This window comes from Pseudophryne corroboree, chromosome 12 (assembly GCF_028390025.1).
Source record: "Pseudophryne corroboree isolate aPseCor3 chromosome 12, aPseCor3.hap2, whole genome shotgun sequence".
Taxonomy (NCBI): Eukaryota; Metazoa; Chordata; class Amphibia; order Anura; family Myobatrachidae; genus Pseudophryne; species Pseudophryne corroboree.
The window spans coordinates 52,644,819-52,658,071 of NC_086455.1; the positions used below are offsets into that span (position 1 = coordinate 52,644,819).

The window sequence follows — 13,253 nt, forward strand, 5'->3', positions numbered from 1 at the left end:
CCTCTGGGCAGCTGAGCCTAGTTCTGCTGGGCCTAGGCAGAAACCTGTACATCTGCCATCTCCTCAACATCACCTTACTCCATGCTCCTACTCCTCAGACTGCTCTGCCCTGTTTTGCAACATACTAGCCAATGGGCGGTGGAGGGGTGTAGTACCAATAATCGAAGCTGCTTTATTGGGTAGATTGGAGGGATCTGACACTCTTGGAAGTCTGGGAGAGCGCGCCGACTCTTAAGAGTCTCTCGCATATTCTGTAAGAGGAAGCCAATGCACTTTGCTGGAAACCTACTGTAGGTTCAGTTGTGCACAACATGGCGGGACCAGAGCTGGTTTTGCACAGCACAGTGGATGGTTTGTGTTTCTTAAATGGCCTCCATGTAGTAATTGGCAGTAATTATTAGCAATGTCCTCATATTATTTCAGCTACAGTTCTATATATTAGATCACATTTGGGCGACGACTATTCACCCAGTCTTGTTATCTGTCTGTGACGCAGGTTGTGATCATGAGGGATTACCAGCATGCCAATGTGGTGGAGATGTACAAGAGCTACTTGGTGGGGGAAGAACTGTGGGTTATGATGGAATATGTACAAGGAGGTGCTCTGACTGATATTGTGTCACAAACCAGGTATGTGGAACGTCCTATACAGAGAATACCCAGGTAGTTACATCCTGTGACAAACTAATAACATCAATATTGTAACCGCAAACACAGGCCTATTTCATTAAGCTTAAATCAGTTTCTTAAATGTACTGTATGTGTAAGCATGGTTCATAGGGAGTCATTCAGATCTGATCGCTGGGCTGCGTTTTTTACAGTCCTGCGATCAGATAGTCACCGCCTACAGGGTGAGTGTATTTTCGCTGTGCAAGTGTGCGATCCTATGTGTTGCAGAGCTGCACAAAAATCAGTTTGTTCAGTCTCTGCGCAGCCCAGGACTTATCCAGTACAATTGAATCCTGCTGATCAGGGCTGGAGCTGACGTCAGACATCCTCCCTGAAAATGCTTGAGCCCGCCTGCGTTTTACCGGACACTCCCCTGAAAACGGTCAGTTGCCACCCACAAACAGCCTCTTCCTGTCAATCACCTTGCGAACACCCGTGCGAATGGATCATTTGCACCATCCTGTCGCTGACCGCCGATGCCCGCTGTAGCCGTTCGACACGCCTGCGCATTGCGGTGCATGCGCAGTTCGGATCAGATCTAAATGACCCCCATACTTGCTAAATGCATGCATTTTATTATAAATCCCTCTACTTCCTCACATTCTCTAGACCTTACGGAATAATTATATAAATATTTACTATTTCTTTATAACATGAATTAATATAACTTACGGCTCACCTATATACTGTATGTTCACCTTCTCGACCATAGTACAGTATGTATCATGTATTTTGTGCACAGAACCTCAAGTGACCAAATCGGTATAGCAATCTATAGGTTTTGCTAAAATATTGACAACAGTTTGTGTACTTTCCATGCAAAAGAAAGACAGTAGGTTATTGAAATATGCACTGAATCCTGCCTCTAGTATCCAGAACACGTCCTTTAAATCTTCATCACTAGAATGTATTTCTGTCTTCACCAAATGTAACCTTAGGTCTTTGCTTTGTATTTCAGACTGAATGAGGAGCAAATTGCTACTGTGTGCAAGTCTGTGCTGCAAGCACTGGAGTACCTGCACTCCCAGGGAGTGATTCACAGAGACATCAAGAGTGACTCTATCCTTCTCACACTAGATGGGCGGGTGAGTGTGCATCACCTACACCAGCTTGAGGATTGGGATCATGGGCCAGGAGGTAGTTACGTGACCGGCGGTCAGGAGACCGCAGGTCACTCACAATCCTGACTCCAGGATCTCTCCCCTTTGCTGTCCCGACAGCTGGCATGAGACTATTCCCACTCATGGTTGTTCATGTCATGACACCCATAGAGTGGGAATAGAGTAGAACCTGTGGCGATCGCAGCTCGCCACCACCCGCAACGTGCTTCGGTGTACTCGCCCCCCACCGCTGGTCATCTGTATGGTGACCGGCGGTCTCCTGAACGCTGGTCACGCATACCCAACCCCATGGGCCTTCATTTATAGTGTTTAATGTACATTCTCGTACCCTGACATATTAATCTGCATGCTGATATTAAATAATAAATACTAATGGAAAAAAATAGGATTTTATTTACCTTCCGGTAAATCCTTTTCTTGTAGTCCGTAGAGGACACTGGGGTCCACATTAGTACCATGGGGTATAGACAGCTCAACTAGGAGCCTTGGGCACTTTAAGAAATCAATAGTGTGCACTGGCTCCTCCCTCTATGCCCCTCCTACCAGACTTAGTCTAGAAACTGTGCCCGAGGAGACGGACATATCCTGAGGAAGGATGTAACAGAACAGCGGTGAGATTGGAATCAGCACACACAAACAAGAGGAAAGCTATGCTAACCAAACTTGAACAGGAACAGCAACAGCTGAAGCAAAACATTACTTAACAAAGTAACAGTACAGGAAAAAATAAGCACTGGACTGGCTCCCAGTATCCTCTACGGACTACGAGAAAAGGATTTACCGGTAGGTAATTAAAATCCTATTTTTTCTACGTCATAGAGGATACTGGGGTCTACATTAGTACCATGGGGATGTACCAAAGCTCCCAAACCGGGTGGGAGAGTGCTGAGGTTCCTGCAGAACTGACTGTCCAAACTGAAGGTCCTCAGAGGCCAAAGTATCGAACTTGTAGAACTTAGCAAATGTGTTCGAACCCGACCAAGTAGCTGCTCGGCAGAGCTGTAAAGCCGAGACACCCCAGACAGCCGCCCAGGAAGAACCCACCGACCTAGTAGAGTGGGCCTGTACTTTAGGAACCGTCAATCCTGCCGATGAATTAGCCTGCTGGAAAGTAAGCCTGCTCTAGCGAGCAATAGACTGCTTTGAAGCAGGACACCAAATTTTCTTGGGATCATAGAGAACAAACAGTAAGTCAGATTTCCTGTGACGAGCTGTCCGCTTCACATAGATCTTCAAAGCCCTCACAACATCCAAGGACTTTGAGGTAGCAGAGGTGTCAGTAAGCACCGGAACCACAAAATTATATGAAATGCAGACACCACCTGAGAAAGATATTGCTGACTAGTTCTGAGTTCAGCTCTATCTTCACGAAAAATCAAATAGGGGCTCTTATGAGACAACGCCCCCAGTTCCGACACACGCCTTGCAGAAGCTAAGGCCAACAGTGTAACGGTCTTCCACGTAAGAAACTTTATGTCAACCTCCTGTAAAGGCTTAAACGATTCCGACTGTAGGAACTGCAACACCACGTTAAGATCCCAAGGTGCCGTGGGAGGCACAAAGGGCGGCTGGATGTGCAGAACCCCCTTCAAGAACGTCTGAACCTCTGGAAGGGAAGCCAATTGTTTCTGGAAGAAAATGGATAAGGCCGAAATCTGGACCTTCAAGGAGCCCAAACTTAGGCCCACATCCACACCCGACTGTAGAAAAAGGAGAAAACATCTTATCTGAAATTCCACTGCAGGAAATTTCCTGTTTTCACACCACAAGACATATTTTTTCCAAATACGGTGGTAATATGTAGACATTACCCCTTTCCTGGCTTGGATCAGGGTTGGAATAACCTTGTCCGGAATGCCTTTCCAGGCTAAAATTTGACGCTCAACTTCCATGCCGTCAAACGTAGCCGTGGTAAGTCTTTATAGATGAACGGCCCCTGTTGTAGAAGAGCCTCTTGAAGATGTAGAGGCCACGGGTCCTCTAGGAGCATCTCCAGTAGATCCGCATACCAGGCCCTTCTTGGCCAATCCGGAGCAATGAGAATTGCTTGAACCTTTTTCCTTTTTATTCTTTTGCGAATTCTTGGGATCAGTGGAAGAGGTGGAAACACATAAACCATCTGGTAGACCCATGGAGTCACCAGAGCATCCACCGCCACTGCTTGCGGGTCCCTCGACCTGGAACAATAGCGCTTTAGCTTCTTGTTGAGACGAGAGGCCATCATGTCTATTTGTGGAATTCCTCACCGACGTGTTAAGGACTCGAACACCTGCAGGTGAAGGCCCCTATCTCCCAGGTGGAGGTCGTGTCTGCTGAAGAAGTCCGCTTCCCAGTTGTCTACTCCCGGAATGAAGATTGCTGACAGTGCCACCGCGTGTCTTTCAGCCCAGAGGAGAATTCTTGTTACCTCTGACATTGCTGCTCTGCTCTTTGTTCCACCCTGTCGGTTTATGTACGTTACTGCCGTCACATTGTCCGAATGAACCTGAATGGCTTGATCTTGAAGAAGATGTGATGCCTGTAGAAGGGCGTTGTATATGGCCCTTAGTTCCAGAATGTTGATTGGAAGAAAGGCTTTCTGACTTGACCATTTTCCTTGGAACTGTTTCCCCTGGGTGACCGCTCCCCATCCTCTGAGGCTTGCGTCTGTGGTTAGCAGAATCCAATTTTGAATCCTGAACCTTCGAACCTCGGTCAGGTGAGAAGTCTGAAGCCACCACAGAAAATAAAACCTGGCTTTTGGTGACAGACGTATCCTCTGGTGCATGTGAAGATGTGATCCGGACCATTTGTCTAGCAGATCCAGCTGGAAGGGCCTCGCATGAAACCTTACGTACTGCAGAGCCTCGTAAGAGGCAACCATCTTCCCCAGAAGGCGAATGCATAAATGCACCATTGACTGGATTACCAATGCCTTTTCCAATGGAAGGAATACCTTCTGTTCCGCCGTATCCAGTATCATCCCTAGGAATGGAAGCCTCCGTGTTGGTTTTGGTAGGTTCAGAATCCATCCGTGATCCTGAAGTAGTCAGGTTGAGAGGGCAATGCTGTCCAACAACCTCTCCCTGGAAGGCACTTTTATCAGCAGGTCGCCCAGGTACGGTATTAAGTTCAGTCTCTGCTTGCAGAGGAGAAACATCATCTCTGCCATTACCTTGGTTAATACCCTAGGTGCCGTGGAGAAGCCAAATGGCAGGGCCTAAAACTGGTAGTGACAGTCTTGTAGTGCAAACCGTAGATAAGCCTGATGAGGCGGCCAAATCAGAATATGAAGGTACGCATCCTTGATGTCCAGAGACACCAGGAATTCTCCCTCCTCCTGACCTGAGATCACCGCTCTCAGAGTCTCCAGCTTGAACTTGAACACCCTTAAATACGGGTTCAGTGATTTGAGGTTTAAAATGGGCCTTACCGAACCGTCTGGTTTCGGTACCACAAACAGGTTGAAGTAATAACCATTGTTGTGTAGTTGAAGTGGAACTGAGACAATGACCTGAGTCTGTACCAGTTTTTGAATTGCTGCCTGTAAAGTCGTACTTGCTTTCCGGAGAAGCTGGTAAGCCTGATTTGAAGAATCTGTTAGGTGGGAGTTCCTAAAAACTCCAGTCTGTATCCCTGGGTGATAGGTCTGTGACCCAGGGATCCTGGCACAATGTTGACCAAACATGACTGAAATAACGTAACCGAGTTCCCACCTGCCTGTCTTCCAGGCAGTGCGGACCACCGTCATGCCGAAGGCTTTGAGGAAGCAGACCCGGAGGACTGTTCCTGAGAACCTGCAGCTGCTGGTTTTCTGGGTTTACATCTATAACCTTTGAAGGCTGTAGAAGAACCTTTGGATTTGCCTTTAAATATCAGAGTTGGATCAGAGTAAGTTTTTCTAGCTGGGGGTGCTGCGGAAAGAAGGTACGTAGACCTACCCACTGTAGCCTTGGATATTCAATTATCCAGTTCATCTTCAAAAAGGGCCTCACCTGTGAATAGTAGGATTTCCACGCCTTTACTGGAATCCGCATCCGCAGTCTACTGGCGTAGCCACAGGCCCCTGCGTGTTGACACTGCCATGGCAGTGGTGCTTGCGTTGAGCAAACCAATTTCCTTTATGACCTCCACCATAAGCTGAGTCTTGAATATGCTGCAGGAGTAAAACTATCTCCCCCATGGGTAAGGTACCCAATCCATCAATTAGGTTACCTGACCACTTTGCAATGGCTTTAGTGATCCATGCACAAGCAATAGCGGGTCTCTGGGCCACCCCAGCAGCAGTGTATAATGATTTGAGAGTGTTCTCAATCTTGCGGTCTGCTGTGTCCTTTAAGGATGCTGCCCCTGGAACAGGTAAGACTATCTTACGTAACAACCTAGATACCGATGCGTCCACAATCGGCGGGTTTTCCCATTTCTATCTTCCAGAGGAAAGGGAAAGGATGTAATTAATCTTTTAGGGATCTGAATTTTTTTGTCAGGGTTAGTCCAAGTTTCTTCAAACAGGGCATTCAATTCCTTTGATGCAGGAAAAGTAGCTGAGGATTCATTTCTTACATTAAAATAAGATTCCTCCTCTACCTCCGCCGTCTTGTCAGGAATGTGCAGGACATTTCTGATAGCCTCTATCCGGGCCTGTATTCCTTGTGACAGGACCGCATCCCCCCCACTCGCGTCCACTTCTCCCTCCTCTGGATCTGATGTATCATCATCAGTATCATCCTGCATGAGCTGGGCCAGAGTACGCTTTTGTGGGCAAATGGCGGGAATTTGAGACGCTGGTATAAGAACTGAATCTCTATTCATCAGGTCATCCATAGACTGTCTTAAAATCTGCATCTCTTTCTCATTATGGGATAATTTAGCAGAAACATTAGATATTATCCCTTTAATGGAATCTAACCATTTGGGTTCTTCCCCACTAGCTTGAGAATGTGCACTATCCTGACTGAGTACAGGGTAGTGAGTATCCGGGGTAGGAAAGACATTCAGCTGTGCCGGAAACACAGTCCCTGGACATGGTAACGCGAAGGGACACACACACCCACAGACAGAAGGTGAAAACACAGTTTAACCCACACAGAGCCCTCAGGGAGACACAGAAATTGGAGCCAGCCACACAGCGCCCCTGTAACCAAATAAAACTTAGCTGGGTCATCAAACTAAGTCCCTTAATAGGGCTTAGTATACTACAACACTCCCCCCACCCTTCTAAGACCCCCTGGTAGCGCTGAGGAGACGTGGAGTCTTTGTGGAGGAGCTGCGCTTCCTGTGATAAGCTGTAGAGGGAAAATGGCGCTAGTGAGCTGCTGGATCTGCTCATAGTGAATCCCCGCCCCCTTAATGGCGCTCGGCTTCCCGCTGTTTTATACTGGCCTGAGGTAATTTTTATGCCTAACAGAGGGTTAAAACCCTTGTTAGGTATGTTAGTCAGTGTGGGTAATCAGTGGTGGCTCAGCTCGCCCCTCACAGTCGGACACACTACACTGTATGTCCTCCTGAGCCCCCTGGAGCGCAGCCTGCACTCAGAGCTGCGCTCCTAACCTTGTGCCACCATTCCCGCCGGCGACCCGCTAACCGGGACGCCGGTGCTGTACTCGCCACTCTTCTATTTTCTGGCTCTGTTAGGGGTGGTGGCGTGCTGCGGGAGGGTACGCCCGCCGTGGTGGGGCTTGCAAATGACTCCCTCAGGAGCACAGTGTCCTGTCAGCAGAGAAACGGGACCATTAACTCTTTAGGAAGTTGGACCGTTCTCCCCCCTAAGTCCCACGAAGCAGGCAGTCTGGTGCTAATCAGACCTGCCTGAAAATAAACTCTTCAGGAGCTTCCCTAAGCATGACCGGCTCCTCCGGGCACATTTTCTGAACTGAGTCTGGTAGGAGTGGCATAGAGGGAGGAGCCAGTGCACACTATTGATTTCTTAAAGTGCCCATCTATACCCCATGGTACTAGTGTGGACCCCAGTATCCTCTAGGACGTAAGAGAAAATGGAACTGAGCGCATACGTATCTGCCAGGTGTTTGCTTTTATTTCTATGTAATTTGCAGCATTCAAAAGCATTAACACCGTACAGTATAATTCAGGTTTATGGTTTTTTTTTTGAGACGGCTCATTAAGGTCCATGGTGACCTATGTATCAAGCCTTCTAAAGAGTGGAGCAGCCAATCAGCATGTAGCTAGCATTTATCAAGTACATTCTATATAATGACAGCTGGAACCTGACTGGTTGCTGTAGGCAACATCTCTACCAATTCATTCCCCCCGCCCCCCTATTTAGGAGGAATGATACATCTCCCCCATAGTACACTATGCTACAGGGGAACACATACGTAATCCCAGCTACCGGGATGCCAGCTGTCAGGATCCCGACAGCGGCATCCTGCCAGGTGGAAGTCCAGTAGCGAGTTACCACGCTTCAGGCCTGGATGCTCACTGCGCTCGCTACAGGATCTATTCCCACTCAAGTGATGGCGTGGACTTGCCACCCGAGTGGGAATATGGGGCTGCGGGCGGGATTTTGTGGAATGTGGGCCCGATGTGGGTCGGGTGTCTGGTACACTTACCGAGAGCAGGTGCTCTGCTCCCCTCCAGACGCTCCCGTTTCTCCACGAGGATTGCTCTGGCTCTCTAGACGGGAATGGACTGAGGGTCTTCCTTGGTTCCTGTAAAGGGACACAACCTGCATAACCACAACAGAGAGGAAGAGAGGAGAGACCCCCCCGGGCGTGATCAGTGATGGGTCATCATTGGCACTTGTGGCCTCAGACTGGGTGCCCGTGCGGTGCGACCCTGGACGTAAAAACACCCACAAACAGGAGAGGGGTGGGGGATGGGGCGTTGCCAGGTCGGATGCCGTGGTCGCTGTGGCAGTGGGGGCTGCGGTTGGAATATCCGGGTCCATTGCGATGGTCCTTACCGATCCTGCCGACTACGCCAAATGTGGGATGCGGCCCGGCTGTGGAATGTGGGCCCGATGTGGGTCGGGTGTCTGGTACACTTACTGAGGCTGAGGGCGGGTCCTCTACTCCCCTCCGGACGCTCCCGTTTCTTCTCGAGGATTGCTCCTGCTCACTAGACGGGAATGGACTGATGGTCTTCCATGGTTCCTGTAAAGGGGACACAACCTGCATACACACAACAGAGAGGAAGAGAGGAGAGACCCCCCGGGCGCGCTCATTGTGGGTCATCATTGGCACTTGTGGCCTCAGACTGGGTGCCCGTGCGGTGCGAAAGCACCCGGTGTGACCCTGGACATAAACGCCAACAAAGGAGAGGGGTGGGGGATGAAGCGACAAACTCACATAACACACACAGGACACAGGATGGCTCACCAGACGCTATCTTGTCTGCTTGCGTGACGAGCGGTCTCACTTCCGGTACCTAGGACAGAAATACGCGAGAGAAGCGCCACCGGGTGGAGGCGCACGACAGCGGGTGGGGGCTACCGGCTCCTGGCCACACTTCGCTGGCTGACAACCTACCTGGGGCGCCCGCACGACGCCTGTGGCCTAGCGCCTAAGCTATGTTTAGGGCCGCAAGCAATCTAAAACTCACTACCCACTATGCAGAGAGATACCGCAGAACGCTATGCGCTCAGGGTGTGCGATACAGGAAAATACAGTCTAACACAACACCTACAGTCTATGAGAATACAGTGAAGCACAACACCTACAGTCTATGAGAATACAGTGAAACAATACCTAGTCTATGAGAATACAGTCTATGAGAATACAGTGAAACAAAATCCCTCAATCCCGAGAGAAAACCTCACTGAGGGCCTACCTGGACCACCGGACAGCAGGGTCAGAAGTAGTGGCGAATGCAGCAGCAGCAGCCGTAGCAGACGTCCTTCTTCTGCTGGGCTCCACGTGGCGACCTCCTCTCCATTTCCCGCGCTGCTCCTTAAGTACCCCCCACAGGGGACCCTGGGCTGGGTGACATGGCGGCCCCTGATTTGGCTCCTGCGTCGCCCTGTGATGACACGCCACACCACATGGGCGTGCCTGGTGACGCAGGGACCAGCGATAGGATCCGGCTGGCGTGCTGTGGCTTCCAGCCAGGAAAAGGGGGTCTGTGGCGGCTTCCGGCCGGGCGGCCAGCGGGAGGGGGTGTCGCCCGTGCGGTCCCACACTTCTACCAGTCAGCATTTCACCGGTTGTCGGGACTCTGGCGTCTGTCTTCTGGACGCCGGGATCCCGAAAGCTGGTATATTAACTGCATTCGGCTACAGTATATTTATAAAACAAATATTCAGAACTCTCCAGTTACAAAGCAAAATAACTGAACAGAAAATACAAAGATTCCTCTGTACAGCATGCATTGGGTAACATTTGGACAAGCCCCCTTTATAAACTGTCTTCCATGCCACATAAGCATAGTCAGCACCAGAAACATCCTGTTATGTGAAATTGAGAGCCATGGGAATTTGTAGATCACAGCTAAGAATTACAATCCGTAATGGCTGTATGGAGCAGCTAACTGGACAGATTGAGGGGCAGATGTACTAATCCTTGGAGATGGATAAAATGGATAGAGATAAACTACCAACCAATCAGCGCCTAACTTTCACTTTTCAAACACAGCCTGCATCATGGCAGTTAGGTGCTGATTGGCTGGTACTATGGACTCATTTATCAATGAGTGATAAAACTCGTTGTGTATGATAAATGGTGCTCCAGCCAATCAGCTCCTGTCATGTGTTCAGCTCCTAACGGTAATGTGTTTGAAAAATGACAGTTGGGAGCTGATTGATAAATGAGCCACTTAATCTCTCACCATTTTGTTACTTTACAAGACTTAGTACATCTCCCCCTTAGTCCTTCAGCAATGTGGCACAACTGTCAAAACATAAGGTCCCACTGGGGAACAACTTACCCACCTATTTACTACAGGGGTGAATGTTCTATTAATGGAAATTTTCCAAAAACGAATGTGAATCAATCCCGAAATCCCCACACACGCTGCATTGTTACGCCAGGAACGATTAGTATCCAGCTACGAATTCCTTGGTCTGTCCCATTTTCGCCCATGGTATACTGTAGGCATGTGACAATCATGCCAGGTTTTCATGAGCTGTCAGTTACACCAATATTGGGATCCTGGTGGTCAGGATACCGATGCTGAAATCCCCTCAGTCGGCAGTGCCGCCAGCCGGAATCCTGTCAAAGCAGGACTATTCCCACTCGTGGATGTCCACAACACCCATAGATCCTGCCACCAAGCCCGCAAGGGGCCTCATTTTGCTCGCCCCGCTGCCGGCATTCTGGTGGGATATGGACAACCGGCATCCCGCCGCCGGTAAATCATATGTATTCTCCAATATTATACGTGGTCTTGTACATTTTATATATGTTTGGACCTTCTCTATTTTTCAGGTAAAGCTTTCGGACTTTGGATTTTGTGCTCAAATTAGCAAAGATGTCCCAAAGAGGAAGTCATTAGTAGGCACACCCTACTGGATGGCACCCGAGGTCATTGTGAGAACTGCGTATGGCACTGAGGTAATTGGATAATATGATCTGAAAACAGTCTCAACGCTCAGGGGCATAACTAGAAATAAAGCAGCCCCATCACTGGGACCAGAACATTCCTTGTTCCAGTCTGGACACCTTCAACCTGTAGCCAAACTGATAGTATACTGTACATCTAAGTGCCACAAGTGTCAGATTGCTGCTCACTGCACAGATCCAGAAACCCCTCCTTCCTTCCTCCTATTATCAGTAGGCTGTGGCAGTGGTTCCCAAAGCACCCTAACAGTGCAGATTATAAGGCTGTCCATGCTTGAGCACAGATAGTTCAATGAAAATGTGTGAGGTACCAATTAAATCATATCAAGCATGGATATTCTTAAAAGCTGTACTGTTAGGTTGCCTTGAAGACCGAGTTTGGAAACACTGGACTGTGGAACACATATAGAATGGAATGTATTTATAGCATCCTCCATTATGCTTCCATGAACCTCTAATTACAAGGCTGTTTTACCATTTATGGGCTACACTAATCCTTTTAACCACACTCCACAGATTCAGATGGTGAATCCTTCTCTACCCAATTCTTACCCTATCATTCCTTCTTCTTGGAACACCCCCCTCCCCAATTTCCCCCTAGTCCGCCCCGCATGTCAGTGCCGGCCCCTCCGCAGAAGTGCAAAGGCATCGCACAGCGGCGATGCCTTTGCACTTCAAGAGCATCTCCTGGCCAGCGCAGCTTTAGCGTGCTGGCCGGGAGCTATTCACGCAGCCGCTGTGGCCCGCCCCCCGTTCGGTCCGGCCACGCCGGACCGCTCCCACGACATGGCAGGCAAACACCGCCGTTCTGCCCCCTCCCGCCCAGCGATCGCCTCTACCTGTCAATCAGGCAGAGGCGATCGCAGCCCTGCTACGGCCTTCTGGCATGCGCCGGCGCACTACGGCGTCGGCGCATGCGCAGTAGGGACCCGTTTGCTCTGCTGCGTTAAAACGCAGCGAGCGAACGGGTCAGAATGACCCCCTTTATTCTGGTGGCAGCCAATGCCGTGATGCCTGCACTATGTTCCATCCCCTCCCCATTCCCCTCCTATTCCCATATTTCCTTTTATTGTATCCTGCCCTGCCTAATTTTGCTGTTTGAAAAATGTAATAAAAAGATATTTTAAAAAAGTAATAGAGGGAACTCACAGCTACATTTTGAGGAGATCCCCCCCCCCCCCCCACACACACACACTAATGTAACTGTGTGAGATGGGGTGAGCTTCCAGCAGACGTACACACCAATGAGAAGCTAACCCCATACGGTTGCTTTGTGCAGCCTAGTATATCATCTTAGGCAACACTGTACTTATGGTATCTGGTCTCTAGGTCGACCACACTTAGGTTGACAATGTCTGTCAACCACTATTGGTCGACAGTAACTAGGTCGACAGGGTTTCTAGTTTGATAGGGTATCTACAGATGGGTCCACGTTTATCTTGGCCTTTAATAGGATTAACTAAACCAGGGCAGTCAGACTTGATCCCCTGCTGTAATGACTTAATCCCCTGCTGTATTGTTCTCTGTAATTTATTGCAGCTGAGAACAATAGATGAAGGGTTTATGTTAATAAACCATGGTGTGCCTAGGCGCAGCAAAGAAATCAAGATAAAGGTGGACCCATCTGTAGGTCGACATGTTCTAGGTCAACAGGTCAAAAGGTCGACATGAGATTTTCACAATTTTTTTTTTTACTTTTTCATACTTAACGATCCACGTGGACTGTGATTGGGAATAGTAACCTCGCCCAAAGCAGAGCGAGTGAAGCGAGCCATGCGGGGAGGGGGGGGGGGGGGGGGGACACACGGTGCACTAACTGGGGTTCCTGGTCACTGTGCAGAGAAAACGACAGCAAAAAAAAACCTCATGTCAACCTTTTGACCTGTCGACCTAGAACATGTCGACCTAGTTACTGTCGACCAATAGTGGTCGACCTAAACACTGTTGACTTAACTGTCGTCGACCTTCCATA

The 13,253-nt window shown here is 49.1% G+C and overlaps 1 protein-coding gene across 2 annotated transcripts in view; it reads left to right on the forward strand.

Annotated features, from left to right (window-relative positions):
* Positions 1-13,253, forward strand: part of PAK6 (p21 (RAC1) activated kinase 6) — a 174,853-nt gene that overhangs the window by 147,768 nt on the left and 13,832 nt on the right. For both annotated transcript variants that reach the window (XM_063947512.1, XM_063947513.1), the window contains exons 5-7: positions 497-630; positions 1,628-1,754; positions 11,150-11,275. In XM_063947512.1, the coding sequence (XP_063803582.1) occupies positions 497-630; positions 1,628-1,754; positions 11,150-11,275 (387 nt within the window). The remainder of the gene's footprint in view (positions 1-496; positions 631-1,627; positions 1,755-11,149; positions 11,276-13,253) is intronic.